We start from the raw sequence: 20,344 nt of genomic DNA, 5'->3' as shown, positions 1-20,344 counted from the left end.
AAATTGTCACTAGAGAATCAGTGTGCAGAAATATAACATATAGTATAAAATTGTCCATTAGCCAAGGCATGTTGGATCAGCAGCTGACAATTTACCATGACAACAGAGAGAAAAACAAAGCTGAGAGGAGTCATACATTTTTATTTTAAAAAAGAAAAATGGTTTTTTGTACTGTTTGGGGGAAGGATCAGAGTTTGGTCTATTTGTATCGGGTCATCCAATATAATCTCCTTCTTTCTCTTCATGAAAAAGAGTTGTTTTATGAATATAAATAACAGATGTGCATACCCACACAGACACACACACACTCTCATATGACAGTCAGAAAAAGGAGGGGAAAAGAGAGAAACAAGAGACACCATGTTGGTGATAGTTAAACCTCATCAAAGTAGACTCACACTTTGGGGACTAAAGATAAAAACATACCTTCTTTGTATAACATTGAATATATAGAGACCTGTATTATCCTGCAAGCATAATTTTCACTGGTGAAGGGAAGCAAAAACCTATTTATAACCATTATATACTATATTCTCTTAAGTTATGGAGTAATATGAAATTATATAAAATATCAATTTGAGAGACTGTCCGAAGCCACTTCTCAATTCTGTAGGCGTTCTAACTAGACGCTGCCCATTCAAGAAATACTTTACTACTAATTGCCTTCTAGCAAGTCATTAATGGAATTCTGGTTAATCCCATTTGGACTTGGATTTAGGCTCAAAATCTACATGTTTGTTGATTTTCCCAGCAATTTGGTACCATGGAAAACAATTTCCAAACTTTTGGTGAGCTTTCTCAACTTCTACTTAACAAACAAAGAAATTCAGCTCTGGAAAATGGTTGTTAAAATACTATGTAATTTATTTATAGCAAATTCTTCTGGCTCTGTTAGGAACAAGAGGAATTAGATCCTTCAAAAGCCACTAAAAGGGTGTCCAAATGTTTTCATAGCAGGATGGATGGGTCCACCAGCCCCGGAAGTTTGGCATGCCATTTCTATGCTCTCTGCCAGACTTCTATAGCTCCAAAGAGAAAGAAGAGAGCCAAGGACCTGTGCTGAGCTGATTTATGGTAATGGCAAATGGGCAGTATTATAATAGGAAAAAAATTCATTTTGGGCTTAAGGTTGTACTACGGTATGGCAAGCATGAAGATGATCCAGTTTATCTTCCCAATAATTGTTCTTTAGGATCTATTAGAGCAACCTGACTTAATATATAAACAATCTGGGAAATGACCCTCTGGTTCTCTTAAGAGTTTAATCAGGACAGCCCTAGCTTTCTGGGGTTCCTCCAAAGGGGATTGCTGGGCACACTCAGCAACAATTTCTCAGGCAACCCTGGGAACTGGAGAACTAAAAGGCCAAAAGCCAACCTCAAGCAGTGGCTTTCCAGAACTGAAACTAAGGCTCCTGAGGTGACAGGATGATGAGGCCTATTGAATGAACAAAGTGTCTGCTTCCCTTCCCGAAGAACTTACTTCCAGGGTCTCTTTTTCATTCAACTCACCAATAGTTCTAGACAATAAAACACTTTTATCCAACGAAAGAAAACTCCATAAATCCACTCCTCAAACTGCTTACCCAGTAGAGTACATCTGTCCAGCCCTCCATGGTGATGCACTGAAACACGGTGAGCATGGCAAAGGCAAAGTTATCAAAGTTGGTGATGCCACCATTTGGGCCAACCCATCCACTCCTACACTCTGTGCCATTGGCGGTACACTGGCGTCCATTCCCTGAGAATGCACATGGTGCTGGGTCCTCTTCAGCTACTATATCTGCAAACAGAGCAAGAAGGCTTCAGTATTCAGGAGAGGGACATCAGGGAACTCAAGCCAGTGGGCACTAAAGCACCCTTGCCAGAGCTTGGAACTCCACCTCCCAACTGTGCTGTCTCAAATTCCTACTTGTCCTTAAAAATCCAGTTCAACTACTCCTTCCTCAGTGGAATTTTCCTTGTTTTCTCTAGTCAAAATTCATTGCTATGTCCTCTGAACACTCTTACAGCATCTTTCTTAAGCCTATTTTGCCTCATGTTTTGCCTCATGTCCTTGTTTTGGGGGCCCTTCATCTTACTTGCTGGGACACATGACAGAGGAAATCAGGATTGAAAAGAAGATTAAATTCTCCTTTATTCTGGACACAATCACACAAGGAAATGTCTCAGTGGACTTTCTGGTATATTTGTCTTTTTTCCCCTCTCATTTTGTTTTAGATGTTGCCAAACCACAGAGGTTTTGGGAAAACCAAATTTTTCTAATGTTAGGCTAGCTACCATTTTCATTACTCACCAGAGTCAGCAAAAAAACATGTTTTGTGCATTTTTCCAATAAAAAGTTCCAATCCTATAATAGCATAGATTATGATTACAAATAATACCAAAAGGGCTATGTGAAGGAGGGGAACCATGGCTTTTATAATGGAGTTCAGGACAACTTGTAAACCTAAGAAAGAGAAAAAGAAGTTTGTGAGCCAGGAAGACACTTCAATGATATGTTTATATAATTCCTATTGGTACCTGCTCCATGTATGACATACAGTCAAAAAAGTCAAAGACATATTTAAAAATTTTAATTTACATTAAGCCTGAAGCTAAAAAGGAACCTTAAAAATCATCTAATCCAACTCCCTCACCTGACAGGTGGAAAAACTAAGGCTTAGATAGGGGACTGCCAAATATCAAAGTCAGTTGTTCATTTATGCTTCATTCATTCATTCCACAAAATCTCTAGAACATCTACTATGTGGAAACCGTACATTTTAGTGCTTTGGGGAATACTGAAGATATATTACAAAAAGTACCTTCTGTCAAAGAGATTACCAGGAGACTTAAGAATTAAATACAAGTAAGTTTACTCTAAGACAGCACATATCATATACTACTGGGTAATATCAAACAGTTAAAACTAGAGAGGGAAAGTCACTGCTTCTGGGTAGGGAGAATAAAGAAGACTCTGAATCAGTTTCTCTCTAGGCAGGGCCTCAAGGCTGGGTAGGATGAATTGCCATAGAAGAGCATAGGAGAGAGGTTACTCCAGGAAGACAGAACAATACACAAAAGGCATGGAGGTAAGCAAGCAAAATGTGGGTTTGGGAGTGGTGAGCCTTGGTTGGAGATCACATAGTGGAAAAGAATATCAGAAAGGAAAAGCAGATTGCATCCAGGTAGCTTGCGGTTTTGAATTCATGTTACAGAGCAGACCTTACTCCATCAGTAAAACGCAACCACTTCAGAAAGACAAAGAGGGTAGCAGTAGGCGAGACAGAGTAGTTTCAGAGTGCTGTGGCTCTCTAGGTAGGTCAGGATGAAGAGCATCACAAGTTCAGACCTTAGCAATTGAATTTGGACAGAGCAAGTAAGGGACAGGTGGATACCTATGGAGCACTCCAATTATTTCAGCTAGGGTCATGAGATAAATCATAGTCCTGAACAAAAACAAGCATGTCAAAAGGACACTCCCCTGGAATAATGCAGATAGGAGAGGGAGGGCAGAGAAAAGAGAGGGGTAAGAGTGACTTTAGATGCATTTTGAACACTAGCATAACAGCAAGATGGAAATGTCTGGCAGCTGAAATGTGGGCCAGGAGAGCTGCAGGAGGGAAATGAAAACCTGAAAGTTATCCACAGAGTAATAAGCAGAGCCATCACGTGTGTGAGGCTGCCAAGCAAGAAGAAAAGAGACAACAGAAAGAGAGATGTTGGGGCAACACTCAGGTTAGGATTAGGTGGAAGAAAACAGGAGACCAGAACCCATCCTAGAATCCAGGTGTCTTGGACTCCCGTGTTTGGTAGCCCACATTCTCCCACTACCCCATAACCTAGCTTCTGCTCTGTATGTGGCTCACTTTTTCCCTTTTTTTTTTTTTCCCTTCTCTCCCACTGTCTCTCCCTCCTTCAAACTGCCCCTTTTCTAGTATCTTCTCAGTTCCCCAATACATATTCAAAGAAAGAAAGAAGAAGCTGGGACACTTAGAGTTAAATAAATTAGAAACTGGAATACACCAATCAAAAAGAGGAATACTTATCAACAATAAAAAGACAAGTTCACCATGATAAGAAGCACATGGGGAGGGGTGGGGACAGACTAGGGAGGGAAGAATGATGAGAAGATTTCAGACTGATGAGGACTCTGTCTTTCCAAAACCTTCTAGGTGCTGCCTTCAGCTATTTAAAAGTTCAAATGGTTTATTTTGAAAAGAATGATCAATGGGATGATTTTCAATGTTTTTGCCTCCTATAATGAATAAATGGAAACAAAAATACCTGCTGTAATCTACTTCGTTTTTTGTTTTGTTTTGTTTTGAGACATGGATGGGCCATCCAAAATCATCAACCAAAAGTTATCTCTTCTAAATTCTGTGGCAGTGACCCATATGTTTAACCAATATTTTTATGTTTAGAGTATCAATATTTCAGATGGGTCAAATTTATGAGCTAAAGATGTCTAGTTGCATTTTAATGTGAGCATGTACACTTTTATTACATTAGGCTCTTGTGTACATAATGAATGTGCACAACAGATTGATGTCTATCTCATGACCTCTAGTCCAGGAGGAAGTGGAATGCATTGGAAAGAACACTGGGCAGAGGAGGCCATGGGTGTGGTCCTGTTTGGCCACCCACTAGATGTGAGAACTTGCACAAGTCACTCCCTATTAACGGGTCTCAATTCCCTCATCTAAAGGATGATACAGATGAACCAGATGATCTTTAAGGGCCTGAGCATTCCAGAGCATTTTAAACAACTTTAGGTACTTGAGAAGAAATCACCAGGCCACAGCAGCCAACCAGTCCTGCAAACAGGATGGCCTAGAAACCCCAATGCCCCTACCCCTCAAGCCCATTTGAGTTCGGTGAGAAACTTTGATGTTTACCAACAAGTTAAAATATGGACTTAAAAGTCCTCACACAAGATTCAGATCCCCCTTTCTCCCTGTTGACCTCTGGGAGAGTGAGATGCAGATCTCTGCCAAATTTCAAAGTGCTTTTTTTAGGGGGGTGGGGTGGAAAGAAACACTCATTTTAAAACTCATTTTCAAGAGTATCTGGGAGTCCTGCATTAGTCAATTAGCAACAACTTCATTAACCAATGGAGCCAAAACAATGCTATGCAAGTTCTGAGAGTTCTCACTAGCCAGAGGCTTGTATCCATGTGTCTGCTCGTAGCATGTACCACAGGCAGGCTGTCCTGTCGTTTGCTCTTTGGGTGAAAAAAAGTTGACATGGTTACTTTGAAATTAGATTAGTCTATAACAACTAAATCTGAAAGAGCATACTTGCTCACTGAACTTCTCATTTAATCACATTGCACTTAACAAAGCTAGTCATTTTCAAGGTATTTCTATTTCTCTTAATTGCTTCCAGATAGTTCTGTGGTTTTGACTTGTGCTGATCTTTTTCAATGAAAATAAATGAAGCATCTGGAAAAACAAGTGCACATAAAACACCACTTCCTACATTTTACAATGTTAAATTTGGGAATAGTTATTTTTTTTTTTCCCCAGAGAATTATTGGTATATTCTGAGCATCAACGAGTTTAATAAAATTTTATGAAGAACTTCTGGAGAAGTGTACTTCTCCTGATGGCTTTATGAGTTGTGAAAAACAGGCACACCCTGCAGTCCGGTGTCCTTCCAGCTGTGAGCAGGCAACTATCTCAGAACTACTGTTTCTTGGAAAGGTGTTAAGACTTCTACCTTCTGAGGCCCCAACATTGGGAGGTCTATAAGGCGGCAAAGCTCAGTGAAGAAAGCCCCATGCTCCAATAGAAGATGAGAGTCCCATGGCTCCTGGTTGGGGCACAGACAGGGCATCTGTTCCAACCAATGTGACACTCAACTCTACCCGGAGGTCTGGTGCTAGGGGCCAGGGAGCAAAATAAGGGCTGCCACTATCTATGAATAATGGAAACTGAGGCATTCACCTTTCTCAAGAGTCGGAGAGGCAAAATTCCTAGCAGTGGGAGAGCTAAGCAGAATTTTCAGAGCCCAGCCCTCTGTTGCTCCCTACTTTGAAAAAAGGCAGTCATTTGAGCCCTCCAACACCCTCATTTATAAACCCATCACTTTCAGAGAGGCAAGCCTGGGAATGAGGAGGAGATGATGGCAGCATGTTGTCTTAGAAGGAAAATTAGAACGGTATCAGCAGACTTGAACACAAGGTCTCATGCCACCACTTAACTTATTAGTCTCTCTGTAAGAGAAGAACATCTCTTCTACAAATTCAAAAGGACAACAACTGCTACTTGCTCCCCCTCTCTAGGTGGTCATGGTGATCAAAAACAAAGCAGGTGAAAGTATTTTGTAAACTGTGAAGGCCTACATGGTCATCTCCTGAGCCCTTAACTGGTTCACGGCAACTCAGCTCATAGCATATAATTCTGACTCCCACCCAGAAGCAAAAATCAGCAAACTCTGGACTTTCAGAAACAAAAAGTGCTTACTGGGCACTCCTGATACTAGTCGAAGTGGTCGTAACACTCGGAAGGCTCGGAGGGCTTTGACATCAAAGCCCCCTGATTTGCCACTAGAGTGGTTACCGCCTTCTGATTCTTTGGTTAATTGTTCCAAAATTACACTAAACAATCTGAAAGAAAAAGAGAGGAAGAAATGTTAGAGTCTGTCACCCAGAGAAACAAAACAGGACGATCATAGTAGTTATTTCTGAACACGGGCTAATGCCATGTGGCTGCTGTTTAAATTAAAGGAAGGTAAGGCTAAGCAGGAATGGGCTCTGAAATCTGCACATGACTCTACATCTAAAATGATTTGGGAGAGGGATTAATCTCATCTTTTTCATGTCAACAGAGCAGTCTAGAGAGAGTCACCTCCTATAGAAGAGGGGATTCACCAGGCATCCAAGGGAGACAAGTGGAATTGCCCCAAACAGAAATAACAACAATAATCACAGAGCTACCATTTCTTGACAGCTCTCTGGGTGCTAAAGCACTTTAGTTTACATACAGTCTCTCAATCTTCACAAAACATTATGCAGCAGAAATTATTATTAACACCATTTACAGATAAGGAAATAAACTTGATGAGATCAAGTAATTTGCCCAAGGTTATACTAGTAGTGGTGAACTGACCATGAGCCCAAGTTTGTCACCCCCGGCTAGAATGTGGGCCTCAAGGGCAGGAATTTTAATGTTTTGTTCATTGTAGTATCACCAGTGCCTAAAATAGTTCCTGACATCAGGAAGTACTCAAAAATATTTGATGAATAAATCAATGAATGAATATTGACTTCCAAATCCCAAATCTTAATCGATAAGTTATACTACTTCTAATACAGTCACAGACTTGCCTTATTTTGGCAACACTGAAACCTCTCCCTATCCCCCACTTTCAAGCTTATAGGGATATTAGGAGAAAAATGTAGATCATAGATGTTAAGGAGCTTTGAAGAGGCTAAAAGCAATAACCTACAATAAGGCATTAATATCATTATTTTCTCTTTTGAAATATGAATAATATTGTATCTGGCAGCCACAGTAAATTTTTTTCTATTCTCAGAAGATTTTTTGGATAAAGCTATTTTTATGCAATCTGTTCATTTGACAGTTACTTTTGCTCTTTCAAATAAATATTTATTCTTTGGAATTGTTCTTGTTTTTCAGAATAAATATAAATTTGCCCATTTCAAACAGAATTATCTCTGGCCAATCAGATTGTGGGAATTACTGGCCCAGCAACAAAGCAAAGGTTTCTAAAATTTAATTAGCAGCCCAAACAGAAACTTTGCCCTCACTGGCATGCCTCTGGATCACCGAGACACTGACTCCATAAAATACAGGGTGGTCTGATTGCAGTCCTGATTGGGCATGGTAATGTCATCCTGGAGTATTTGTAGACCAGCCATTTGTTTTCATAACAGTACAGCAATTGGGAACGAATCCAGCCAGTGTTGGAAAATAAGTAGGTCTCCACCTTTTCAAGGATTCATACGGTGGGTTCTCCCTAGTTATGACTAGGAAAATATATCAAACTTATGACAGGTTTCTCTCTCATTAATATAGTATCTTAATGACTGTAAACCCCTGTAGCAAGGCTAAAGTTAGAAGTTTCCCCTTCAAAACAAGTTCATAGCTTCACAAACACAAAAAAACAGGAAGGAAGAAACATCAGAATTCTGAAATGTGGCAGCCACAGGAATTTTCATCCCAAAGGGTAAGGGAAATCATTTATACAAGTGGTGATTTAAGATTGTTTTCAAGTATCAGTGATCTGCAATGTACACTCCATGGTCTTTTATCCCTCATTCTTCATCAATGCCCTTGAAAACAGGTGAATACTATCTCTATCCCATTTCAGAGGAGCCTGGGTCAGAAAGAGAAGGTAGCTGCTGCTGTTACATTTATAAGCAATTTATTCCTCTTTATTGTTGAGTATACCCCAATGAGTTTATCCATTTACCCTTGAAGGTATTTGGATTGTTTCCATTTTTTTCTTCTATCACGAATAAAGCTGCTATGAATATTAATGTACAAGTCTTTTTGTGGACATGTGTTTTCATTTCTTTTGGGTAAATGCCTAAGAGTATAATTGGTAGTTAGGACATATGGGAAATATATGCTTAATATTATAAGAAACTATTGAAATATTTTCCAAAATGGTTGTACTATTTTCCATTTCTACAAGCAATGTATGAGAGTTTTACTTGTTCCACATCCTGGTTAACATTTGGTATTGTCAGTCTTTTTAAGTGTAGTAATACTAGTGGATGTTTGGTGCTATGTCATTGTGGCTTTAATTTGCATTTCTCTAATTACTAAAGATGTTGAACATCTTTTCAGGTTGCTGATCATTCATACATATTTCTTCTTTTGTGAAGACCTGTTCAAATCCTCTGCCCATTTGTTTATTGGGTTGTTTGCTTGCTTTTGAGTTTTAAGAGTTCTTTATAAATTCTGAATACAAGTCCTTTGTCAGATATATGTATTAAGAATATTTGTCACCAGTCCATGGTTTGCCTTTTCATTTTCTTCACACTATCTTTTGAAGAAAAGTTTCCAATTTTGATAAAGTCAAATTTTTCAATTATTCTGGCTAGTACTTTTGTGTTCTAAGAAATCTTTACCTACCCCAAGGACAAAAAGATTTTCTCCTATGTTTTCTTCTGGAAATATTAGGTGTTTTACATTTAGGTCTATGATCCATTTTAAGGTAATATTTGTACATGGTATTATGTAAAAATAGAGATTCTTTTTCTCCCCATATAAACAGTTGTTTCTGCATCATGTATTGAAAACTTTCCTCAACCCACTGAATTATCAAGGCACCTTTGTCTAAAATCAATTGATCACATGAGTGTGGATCTATTTCTAGACTCCCTACTCTGTTTCATCGATCTATATGTCTATTCCTTATGCCAATACTATTATCTTGACTTCTGTAGATTTATAGCAAACCTTAAAATAGGGTAGCATAATTCCTCCAGCTTTGTTCTTAAAGATTTCTTTGGCTATTCTAGAGCCTCTCTAACTCCCATATAAATTCTGGAATAAACTCATCAATTTCTACAAAAATCTTACTGGGATTTAAATTGTTGTTATGTTCAATCTGCAGATCAATTTTGGGGAAAAATGATGTGCTAACAATATTGAGTCTTCCAATCCATTCATTTAAGTCTTCTCTAATTACTCTCAGAAAGGTTTTTAAATTTTCAGAGCAATATTTTGTTAAATATATCCCCAAATATTTGATGTTTTTGATGTTATAGCAAATCATAGGAAATGTTTTTAAATTTCATTTTCCAATTGTTCATGGCTAGTATATTAAAATGTGATTTCTATACTGATATTTTATTCAGAAACACTGCTAAATTTGGTCCAAAAAACATAACTTTGTATTTCAATCCTTATAAGTTAATTGTTTTATATCCTATAATATTGTCTCTCTTGATGAATGTTACATGTGCATAAGAAAAGAATGTATATTCTACTCTTGTTGGGTGGAGTGTTCTAAAAATGTCAATTCGAATTGGTCAGTGGTCTTGTTCAAGTCTCCTATAACCTTACTGATTTTCTCTCTACAGGTTCTATCAAGTACAGAGAAAAAAGTAGTAAAAGGTACAATTATAATTGCTGATTTGTTTATGCCTCCTTTCAGTTCTGTTCTTGCTTCACCTACTTTGAAGCTCTGCTATTGGGCAACTAAACATTTAAGAATGTTACATCCTCTTGATGGAAGACTCCTTTATCATTATGGAACGTCTCTCTTTAGCCCTGATAATATTTCTTGTCCTGAAGTCCACTTTGTTGGATTTTATCTAGCTTCTTTTTGGTAAGATTTTGTATAGTATATCTTCTTCTGTTCTTTTACTTTCAATTTATTTGTATCTTTATATTTAAAGTAGGTTTCTTGTAGACACTATAAGAGTTGGATTTTTTTTTTATACAACTGATAATTGCTGGATTTTAATCAGGGTTTAGCTGGGTTTAAACCTACTATCTCACTATTTTCTATTTGTCCTGTCCATTGTACCTTTTTTACTCTTCCCTGCCTTTTTAAAATTGATTGAGATTTTTTCTTATGATTCCATTTACTCACCACTCTAGGCTTATTAGCTATACCTCTTTATTTTTATAGTGGCCCCTCTAGGGCAAGGGTCAGCAGAAGTGTTCTGTACAGTACTGGATATTAAATAGTTTAGACTTTGTAAAACCTAGGTTCTCTGTTAAAAATACTCAACTCTGCCATTATAGTGCACAAGTAAGCATAGACATGAGTGAATGTGGCTGTGTTCCAATAAAACTTTATTTAAAAAATCAGGTGTTTCAAAGTGATTTATAGATTCAATGCAATCCCAATAAAAATTCCAATGGCCTTCTTTGCATAAAAAGAAAAGCCAGTCATCAAATTCATAGGGAATGGAAATTGGCCCAAAGTAGTAAAACATATCTTGAAAAAGAAGAACAGTTTCCAATTTCAAAACTTATTACAAATTAACAGTAATCAAAACAATGTGGTAGTGGCACAAAGACAGATATAAAGACCAATGGAGTAGAATTGAGAGATCAGAAATAAACCACATTGTCTATGGTCAACTGCTTTTCAACGAGGGTGCTAAGTCCATTCAATCAGGAAAGAACAGTCTCTTCATCACATGCTGCTGGGAAAACTGGATATCCACATGCAAAAGAGTGAAAGTGGACCCCTACCTCATACGAAAAAAAAAAAAAAAAAAATTAACTCAAAAGTAGATGAATAACCTAAATATAAGAGCTAAAACTATACAACACTTAGAAGAAAATAGAGGGCAATATCTCAGGACCTTACATTAGGCAATGGATTCTTAGACTTTACACCAAAAGCATGAGCAACAAAAGAAACAAAATAGAAAAATGGTATCTCATCAAAATGAAAAAACTTGGGAAAAAGGACATTATCAAGAAGGTGAAAAGACAACCTAGGGAACAGGAGAAAATATTTGGAAACTGTGTATCTGATAAGGTTTAATATCTGGAATATATAAAGAATACCTACACTCAACAACAAAAAGATAAACAATCCAATTAAAAAATGGGGAAAGGACTTGAATAGATATTTCTCCAAAGAAGATATACAAATAGCCAATAAGCACAGGAAAAGATGCTCAACATAATCAGCCATTTTGGAAAAGCAAATAAAAACCACAGTGAGATATCACTTCTTGCCCACTAGGATGGTTATTATTAAAAGAAAAAAAAAAAAAAAAGAAAATAACAAGTATTGGCAAGGGTGTGGAGAAATAGGAAACTTAATACATTGTTAGTGAGGATGCAAAATGACGCAGCCACTGTGAAAATGGTTTGGCAGTTCCTCAGAAAGTTAAGTATAGAATTATCATATGACCCAGAAATCCCACCTTCTAGGTATATATCCAAAAGGACTGAAAGCAAGGACTCAAGCAGATATTTGTAAACCATGGTCACAGCAGCATTATTTCCAGTAGCCAAAAGGTGCAAGCAACCTATATGTCCATCAAGAGATGAATGAATAAACAAAATATGACATATGCATACAAGGGAATATTATGCAGCCTTAAAAAAGGGATGAAGTTCAGATACATGCTACAACATGGATGAAACTTGAAGACATCAGGTTGAGTGAAATAAGCCAGACATAGAAGGACAGATATTGTATGATTTCACTTACATGAAATAGCAAGAATATGCAAATTCATAGAGACAGAAAATAAATTACCAGAGGTGGGCCAGAGGGGGGAATGCAGAGTTAATTCTTAAGTACAGAGGTTCTATTTGGGGTGATGAAAAAGTTTCAGTAATGGATGGTGGTGATGGTAGCACCACATTGTGAATGTAATTAATACTACTAAATAGTATGCTTGGGAGTGGTTGAGATAGGAAGTTTTGTTGTATATATGTGACCACAATTAAAAAAAAAAAAGCAGCAAATAAAATTCCTTGTCAATGTGAAATGGAAAAGCAGGCAATAAACCAGATTTGGTCTATAGGACATAGTTTGACAACCCATGTTCTAGAGTTTACAATATGCATCTTTAACTGATCACAGTCTACCTTCCAACAGTATTCTATTACTCCCTGTACTGTAAGAGAACTTTTCAATAGTATATGACGATTACACTGTTTCTGTCCTTTCCCTACTGTTGTTATATATTTTACTTCTAACATATGCTATAAACTCTACATACATTGTTATTATTTTTGCTTTAAATGATCAATTATCTTTAAAGAGAATTTAAAATTAGAAAACCCGTTTTTGTATTTACCCATATATTTACCCTTTGTGGCACTCTTCATTCCTTTTGTGTAGATCCAAATTTCTATCTGGTACCATATTCCTTCAGCCTGAAGAATGTCCTTTAACATCTCTTAAAGGGCAGGTCAACTGTTGATGAATTCTTTCAGATTTGGTTTGAATAAAAAAGTTTTCATTTTAAGTTCAATTTTGAAATATATTTTCATTGAATACGAAACCTAGGTTGACATTTTTCCTGTAGTACTTTAAGATGCCCCTTGAACGTCTCCTGGCTTGCTAACAAGAAGTCTGTGATATCTTTTGTTCTCTGGCTGCTTTCATGCTTTTCTCTTTATCTCTGGTTATTAAAAATTTTATTATGATGTACCTTGGTATGCTTTTTCTTCATGTCTATTTTGCTTGGGCTTTGTTGAGTGTCTTGGATTTGTGAGTATATATTTTTCATCACATTTGGAAACTTTGGGGCCATTATTTCTTCAAATATTTTTTTCTATCTCTCCTCTCTCTCCTCTCCTTCTGGGACCCAAAATACACATAAGACCACTTGATATTTCTCCACAGGTCATTGAGGTGCTGTTCATTTTTTTCTTAATCATTATTTTTCCTGTTATTGCTGCATCTTCAAGTTCCCTGATTTTTCCTCTAATCTGCTGTTAAGCCAAGCCCATGAATTTTTCATTCCAGATATTATATCTTTCAGCTCTCAAAGTTCCATTTGGTTCTTTTTATATCATCTTTTCTCTCTTCATTATAGCATGTTTTCCTTTAAATCCACAGACATTTATAATAACTGTTTTATCCTTCTTTACTAATTTCATCATCTCTGTCACTTCCGAGACTGCTTCTATTGATAATATTTCTTCTTCACTAAGGATCACATTTCTTCACATGTCTAGTAAGTTTTGACTGGATGTGATGTTACTTTGTTGAGTATCTGGATTTTGTTGTTTTCCTTTAAAGAATGTTGAGTTTTGTTTTGACAGGCAGTTACTTGCCTATAAGTTTGATCCCTTTCAGACTTGCTTTCAGGCATTATTAGCAAGGGTACAGAGCTCTACTCTAGCAAACTTTTTCTAAAAAGGGCCAGATACTAAATATTTTAGGTTTTGTGAACCTAAAGTTCTCAACTCTGCCAAAGTAGCACAAACACAGCCACAGACAATGTGTAAACAAATGAGTGTGAATGTGTTCCAATAAAATGTTATTTACAAAAATAGGTAGCAGGCTGGATTTGGCTCATTGGCCATAGTTTGTCAACTACTGCTCTAGAACTAGTTTAGCACTATCACTAAAGCATGGCCCTTCTAGGGTCTCTACTGAAAAGTCCAGGGTGTTTTTTGAGGTCTTTCTACTGTGGTTGGTCACAAGTTGAACATCTCCCATACCTGCGTGATCTATGGTTATTATCCTGCTTATGCCCCCCAGTTTTTCTTTGTTCTCTAGTAGCTCTTTGGCCAGCCTCATGGAACCTCAACCTAAATAAGTGTAGCTTAGTCTTCAGCCCAAATTCAAGAGGACCCTAAGACATAGTCATGGAGTGCTTTTTCTGTGTAGCTCCCTGCTTTCCCATATGCTGCCTCTCAAATTTCAGCCACCTCAGCCTCCCTGAACTCTTTTCTCTATCTCCTCAATTCAGTGAGAACACTATGTTCTGCTTGGTTCCCCATCCTTGTGCTGGGCTGTAGTTTGCAAAGTGCCTCTAGGAAAAAAGCTGGGGTGATGCAGGGTTAGGGCAAAAGAAATGGAACTAAGCATCTCCACTCTCTAGCTGACTAGAAAGTCCAGGGTTAAGTGAGGCACAGAAAGATTATTCCAGAATGAAGAGCTCTGCAAGTCTTGTTTGCCATTCTGGATAGAGTTCACCAAATACAGGAAGGCAACTGAATTTGGCACATATCTGCCACCTATTCACTTCAGCTGTACTGTCCTTGCATTAATTCTAAGTAATGTACTGAGGTGGGTTTTGTGAAAGCTAAGTTTTTTTCCTGTAAATGTAATTATTCCACTCTCTGGACCACTACTTTGGATCCCATTTTAACTTTCTAGGTTGAAATGGAAGGATCCCAAATTGATCCCACTCTCCCAATATCTAGCAATATTACTCTCCCGTGAAAAGCCATAGGATGCATAATCACCTTGCTCAACTATAAAGGCAGTTGAACAAAGTCATGGAGATGCAAACAGGTCATTTAACAATCTCTCCCTACAGGAACAAACATAATTTTAGGAGCAACTTACTTTACAGCTGAGGTAACTAAGACTCAGTGAAGAGATAAATATATTAACTTCCTAAGTAAGTATATGACCCAAAGACCCAGCATTCTGCTGACAATGATTCATTTTTCTCTTGCTGGCAATATTTTCAGGTGTGAAAGGACCAGAACAACACAGGCTCCCACTTTTAATTTTAACATTGTCCTTTAACTAATGTTTCCTCCCTTGGACAGATTTCAGAAAAATGCCCGCTTCTTTAAATTTTTCTGGCTTATTTGGTTACATGCCAGATAGCTGGCATTATTCAGACACTGTTTTTGTTATTTAAAACGGGATAGTAGCATGCCAGATATTTTCCCCACAAGTCAGCAGGAAAAATTTATAGCCTTGCTCAAGGGATGTTAAATAGCAGAGTACACTGTTATAAAGGCTTTATTACTTTTTCTTTCCTTCCTTCTTTCCTTTTTTCCTTCCTTCCCCCCTCCCTCCCTCCCCTTCCTCCCCTTGTGTCCCTTCTGTTCCTTCCTTTCCTTCCTCCCTTCCTTCCACTTAACAGGGTGATAAGTAGTGGAAGCCTTGCTGATTTGACTCTTATCAGTGGCAGACCTGGCCTATTTGTGGAGCTCTAAGCACATTACTGAAAAGGGGAATAACAATACTGAGAGAATTTCAAACCAGTTGCTGCCTAGAGATTAATAGCAGCATCACTGGTCTTAAAAGAACTCCTGACAGGTTCTTACTGTGATCATGAGCATAAAAGAATAGCCGTATTTCCTCAAATTCTGTGTTATCTGTTTTCCCCTGCCTCCCATTTTCCAAATAACCATTTCCCCAAAATAGAAGGCACTTACCCTACTATTACTATAACAAAATCCAGTAAATTCCATCCATTCCTAACATAAGCATTAGGATGTAGCAATAATCCATAGGCTATAATCTTCAAAAATGTCTCGACTGTAAAAATAATCAGGAAGGCATATTCTACTTTTTCCTGTGAAGAGAAACAATGAAACAAACAAACAAACAAACAAACAAACAAAAGGAGGAAAAAGAAGAAAGGAAAAGAGACAAGGATTAGAATCAACATCTCAGAGATCTAAGCATTTTTCTTCAAGCAAAGTTTTATCATGGAAAACGAACAATTATACTGCACCTGGGCCAGGAAGGCATTTTAATTCTAAAACGGAATTTCTCATAAGCAACTAAGTATGAAACACTTTTCATTCCAGGCTGCATGATGGCATTTTGTCACCTGCTCTGATGCATGTGCAATGAATCTGCCTAGGACATAATGGACATGTTTGTTATTTGCACACATTTGCAAAACGCAATATGTTTTCCTCCTGAGATTGCCAAATCAGGCCCAGAAAAGCACAACGCTGCAACACAGATTCCAACGGCAGCTCTGAGCAGAATGTCCTTTGGAAGAAATGAAGATGCATCTGTTTTGGCCCTCTCCTCCTCTTGGGTTTAAGTTAGAGTCAGCTTTGTCACTGAGCAGCTGGGTGACCCTGGGCAAGTCCCTCCCTTCCTCTAGATATAAATTTCCTTATCCATACAGTAAGAGGATGAATTCAGTATGGTGAACACATTGCCTGCTTGCTGTCATGCCACCTCTCCATGGCCAGGACTACTGCCTGGTCACCATGCACTTTCCTAGGGACCTGGCCTCAGCCCCAATATCTTTCTCCTGAGAAGTCCTAGCAGCCATCTCCGTCTGATTGCCATCCACCTCTGAGGTGCGGACCCCCAGGCTACATGAGTTTTAGAACCTTTCCAGTTCTGCCTCATGCAACTCCATGAGCTATGGAATACACATCAATCAGCAGTCTAAAAATTCTGACTCTTTTCTCTTTTGTAAAGGTTTCTTTAAAGCCCCAGTTTCAATAGAAATATGGACTGGCTGGGTATGTAATTAATTTCACAAGGAGAATTCCCTGGCAAGAAACTACTTAAATAATAACAAAATGAAAACCAATATGGTATGGGGCAGAAAGTCCTCTACTGGTATTAATTAATTAATATTAACATTAATTCTACTCTGTAGTACCTGAGAAAAGTTACCAATACTTCAGGGAAATGGAAGGCACAGAATTCACTTATTAAGATGCATAGTACAAGGGGTCAAATATGTTTGGCTCAGGAAGAACTAGTTGCGGGTACTGGTGATAGGTTCCAACTTGGCGGACCCGGGCTAGGGGACCTGGCCAGCCCCTAGGGAGGGTAGTGGGCACGGGCAGTATTACCCTCCACAGCCCCCCGGATCTGAGAAAGTGAAGCCGGTCGCAGGCCCCATCTCCCTTACCCAAAATACAACCGTTAGGGAAGGCTTGCCAGGAGAAACCGCCCCCTTTATCTTGCCCGCCCTCCCCGTTGCCAAAGCAACTCCCGCCACCGCCAGTGCGCATACACCGTTGCCAGAGCAACTCCCGCCCTATTGCAAACGACCTCCACGCCCTCTCAACCAATCCTAGCCTTTATCCCCTCAGCATTACCATGTAAGGGCCCCATGCCCCTACACCAACCCCGCCCTCTATGCCACCTTATATAACTTGTGCTCACCCCTGAATAAAGGCTTCTTTTGTTCTACCACGCCAAAGGAAGGGTGTCTCGCGTCTCCCTCTCGCCGCCCTCCACACCTTGCACGCCTCCGCCGGGGACTCGGCCAAGTCCCCCGCCTCACCCTCGCCTCCGAGAAGAGCTGCCGCCGGTACCCCTCAAGCAACGCTGAACGCAGAGGGTTCCGTGGCTGCCCCGCCTTTAGCTGCGACCGCAACTGGTGCCCCGTGTGAGGCTCTACTCGTCCCCTCTCCACACGACGGTCCAGCAAATCGCCCGCTCGCCCGGACGCCTCTCCATCTCCCCTTCCCCTCGCCTGCAAGGTAAGGGCCGCCTCTCCCTCGCCGCTCCGCGCCCGGAGCCGCCTCTCCCTTACCGAATTATCCCGGCTACAAATACTATTGCCCCCGACTACCTCTCGTCTTCTCTCTCTATGACCCCCATTCCTACTAACACTCTCCCTCTACCCCTTCATTACTTTGGTGTAGTCCTCTGTGTCTTCGTTTCTCTGTTCAGCGCAGTGTGCCTCGCCGCGACCGCCCCCCCAGACTGTTCCCGTTACCAGAGAGTCCTGCTTTCTGTTCTCGCCGTCTCCTTCGGCCTCGCGGCCACGGTTTACCTCATTCTCCTTGCTCGGTAGACGACCCCCCCCCCTTCCCCTCCGCTATGGGTAATCGTCTATCCGCACGCCAAGCGCCTCAAGTTCGCGCTCTGGCGGGTCTTCTGGACACACATCGTTGCAAGGTGTCTGTCTGGCAGCTGCAAGTATACTGGGACCTCCTGCTGCCCTTTAACCCATGGCTCACCACTTGCCATCTTTGGGACCCCGTCACTTATGATCGCCTTATTGATCGGGTCACCAACGCCATGGAACATGAAAGCAAGCGCTTCCCTCCCGGCTTGCTCCCCACCTTAATAACCGTCCGCTCCTGCCTTCAAGGCTCCCTCCCCCCTGATCGAGGCCCCATTAAATCCAAGGAGGCCCTGTCAATTCAATCGACAGATTCGGACAGTGAGACCAATGTGGACCACGATTCGGACACAGAATCCTTAGTCGAGCAGATTAACAACGCGCTCGAAGTCACCCCCCAAAAACGAAACAATACCGAGTCTCGCCAAGATGGCGAACTTCCTCCTTCTTCTTCCATCGAAGGGAGGAAGTGCTCTAACAATGACGTCAGCCCTGAGCCGGGCCGGAAACCGCATGCGCTTTACCCGCCCTTCCACAGGATGGAGCTAACCCGCCATCTTATGCCTTAGCTACGCTCACCGCGCCGCCATCTTGCAACACTTGGGGCCCCCCGCTTCCGCTTCCCCCTTCGGCGAACTCTTGGATGGCGCCGCTGCAACCCACACCCACCCCCCACTCACAACCCGCCTTCCTCTCCCCCTTAGAGCCGCTGCCGGCGGCTGCCGCCGCCCCTCCCGCCCCACCGGCAAACAACCCCTGGCTGCCTTCTACACCTCAAGGCAACCCTTGGGGCAACGCTGCCCCTGCCCCCACTCCCGTGCCAGGCCCTCTGCAAGCACGTCCTCCTTTCCCTCGCGCTTTTCGCTGCTTTCCCCTTAACATTACCCCCACACTGCAAAAACCGTACGACTGGTATCCCATTGACTCAGACACTATCAAGCAACTTCGCAGGGCCGTCAAGGAGGACGGATTAGGTAGCCCATATGCTTCTCAAATACTGCAGGATATCGCCATGGACTTTTGCCTCCCCCAAGACTGGGCCTCGCTTGCCCATACCATCCTTGGCCCCGGCCAGTTCGTTGATTGGCGTGCCCACTTCCAGGCAGAAGCAGCTAGGCAGAGCGAGCAAGACGCAGCCACTGGGGCCATTCATCCCCCCGAGGCTTACTTGGGCACGGGAGCGTTTATACAAGCATCCGCTTATATCAATGCACCCGCCACCTTTTGGCCTATCCTTCGGGGAACTGCCTTACGGGCGTTTGCCAACTGCTCCGCCTGTCGGCCTAATAAATTCACCAAGCTCCTCCAGGAGCCGAGTGAGCCTTTCGCCACCTTTGTCTCCAGGGTCGAAGAAACCTGCGCTCGAAAGGTTGGTGATCCCCAGGCCCAACTGGCCCTCGCTCGAGAACTCATTCTCGAGGGAGCCAGTCCCCCTTGCAAGCAGGCTATCCTTCCCTTGCGGGAGAAGAGCATACACAATTGGGTACTTGCCTGCAGCGCCTTTGACCCAGCTGCTGCGTCCCTAGCCCAGGCTGTCTCTGGCGCTGTCACGGCCGCCTTAGCCGCCACCGCCGGTTGCTTCAAGTGCGGGCAGAGCGGCCATTTTGCCCGGGAGTGCCCCAATGCGGAGGTCAACCGCCCAACTTTCATGCCGCACAATGGGCGCCCCCCTCCCACTCCTTGCCCACGCTGTCAGCGTGGCTATCACTGGGCGCGCGATTGCAAATCTAACCCCAAACCCCTCCGCCCCAGTCAGGGTCAGCACCAAGGCGCTGAGCAAGCTTTAAACTCCAGGCGGGGCAAGCCTCAGCCCCGCCCCTAAGAGGCAGCGTCCCAGCCGGTTCTAATGAAACTAATCATCCCACCGGGGACCACAATGGTGGCCCCAAAGGACTTCCCGAGTGCCCCTACCATTGTCATCCTTCCTCCCCTAGGGGGGATTGCCCGTACCAGTGGCATGTAAAAATAGGGGGGCAATGGTACACGGGCACGCTCGATTCAGGGGCAGAAGTCTCTTGCATGCCCGCTCAGTATGCCACCATGTGCATGGTTCTCGATGGTCCCTCGGTAGTAGGAGCCACCGGTACCTCCACTTCTCTTCAGGCCATGGGACCCATTAAGTGGGAGGATGAAGAAGGCCACTCAGGCACCT

General features: G+C 41.4%; 1 protein-coding gene across 3 annotated transcripts in view; it reads right to left on the bottom strand.

The window, feature by feature from the left end:
* The window catches only part of CACNA1D (calcium voltage-gated channel subunit alpha1 D), a 459,890-nt gene that overhangs the window by 156,225 nt on the left and 283,321 nt on the right, over positions 1-20,344 (bottom strand). For all 3 annotated transcript variants that reach the window (XM_037798311.1, XM_037798303.1, XM_037798296.1), the window contains exons 4-7: positions 15,794-15,933; positions 6,449-6,591; positions 2,296-2,448; positions 1,586-1,782 (exon numbers count right to left, since the gene is read on the bottom strand). In XM_037798311.1, coding sequence (XP_037654239.1) covers positions 1,586-1,782; positions 2,296-2,448; positions 6,449-6,591; positions 15,794-15,933 — 633 coding nt within the window. The remainder of the gene's footprint in view (positions 1-1,585; positions 1,783-2,295; positions 2,449-6,448; positions 6,592-15,793; positions 15,934-20,344) is intronic.

This window comes from Choloepus didactylus, chromosome 1, assembly GCF_015220235.1.
Source record: "Choloepus didactylus isolate mChoDid1 chromosome 1, mChoDid1.pri, whole genome shotgun sequence".
Lineage (NCBI taxonomy): Eukaryota > Metazoa > Chordata > Mammalia > Pilosa > Megalonychidae > Choloepus > Choloepus didactylus.
Note: the sequence above shows the minus strand (reverse complement) of the source record. Positions and strands in the feature narration are given on the sequence as shown.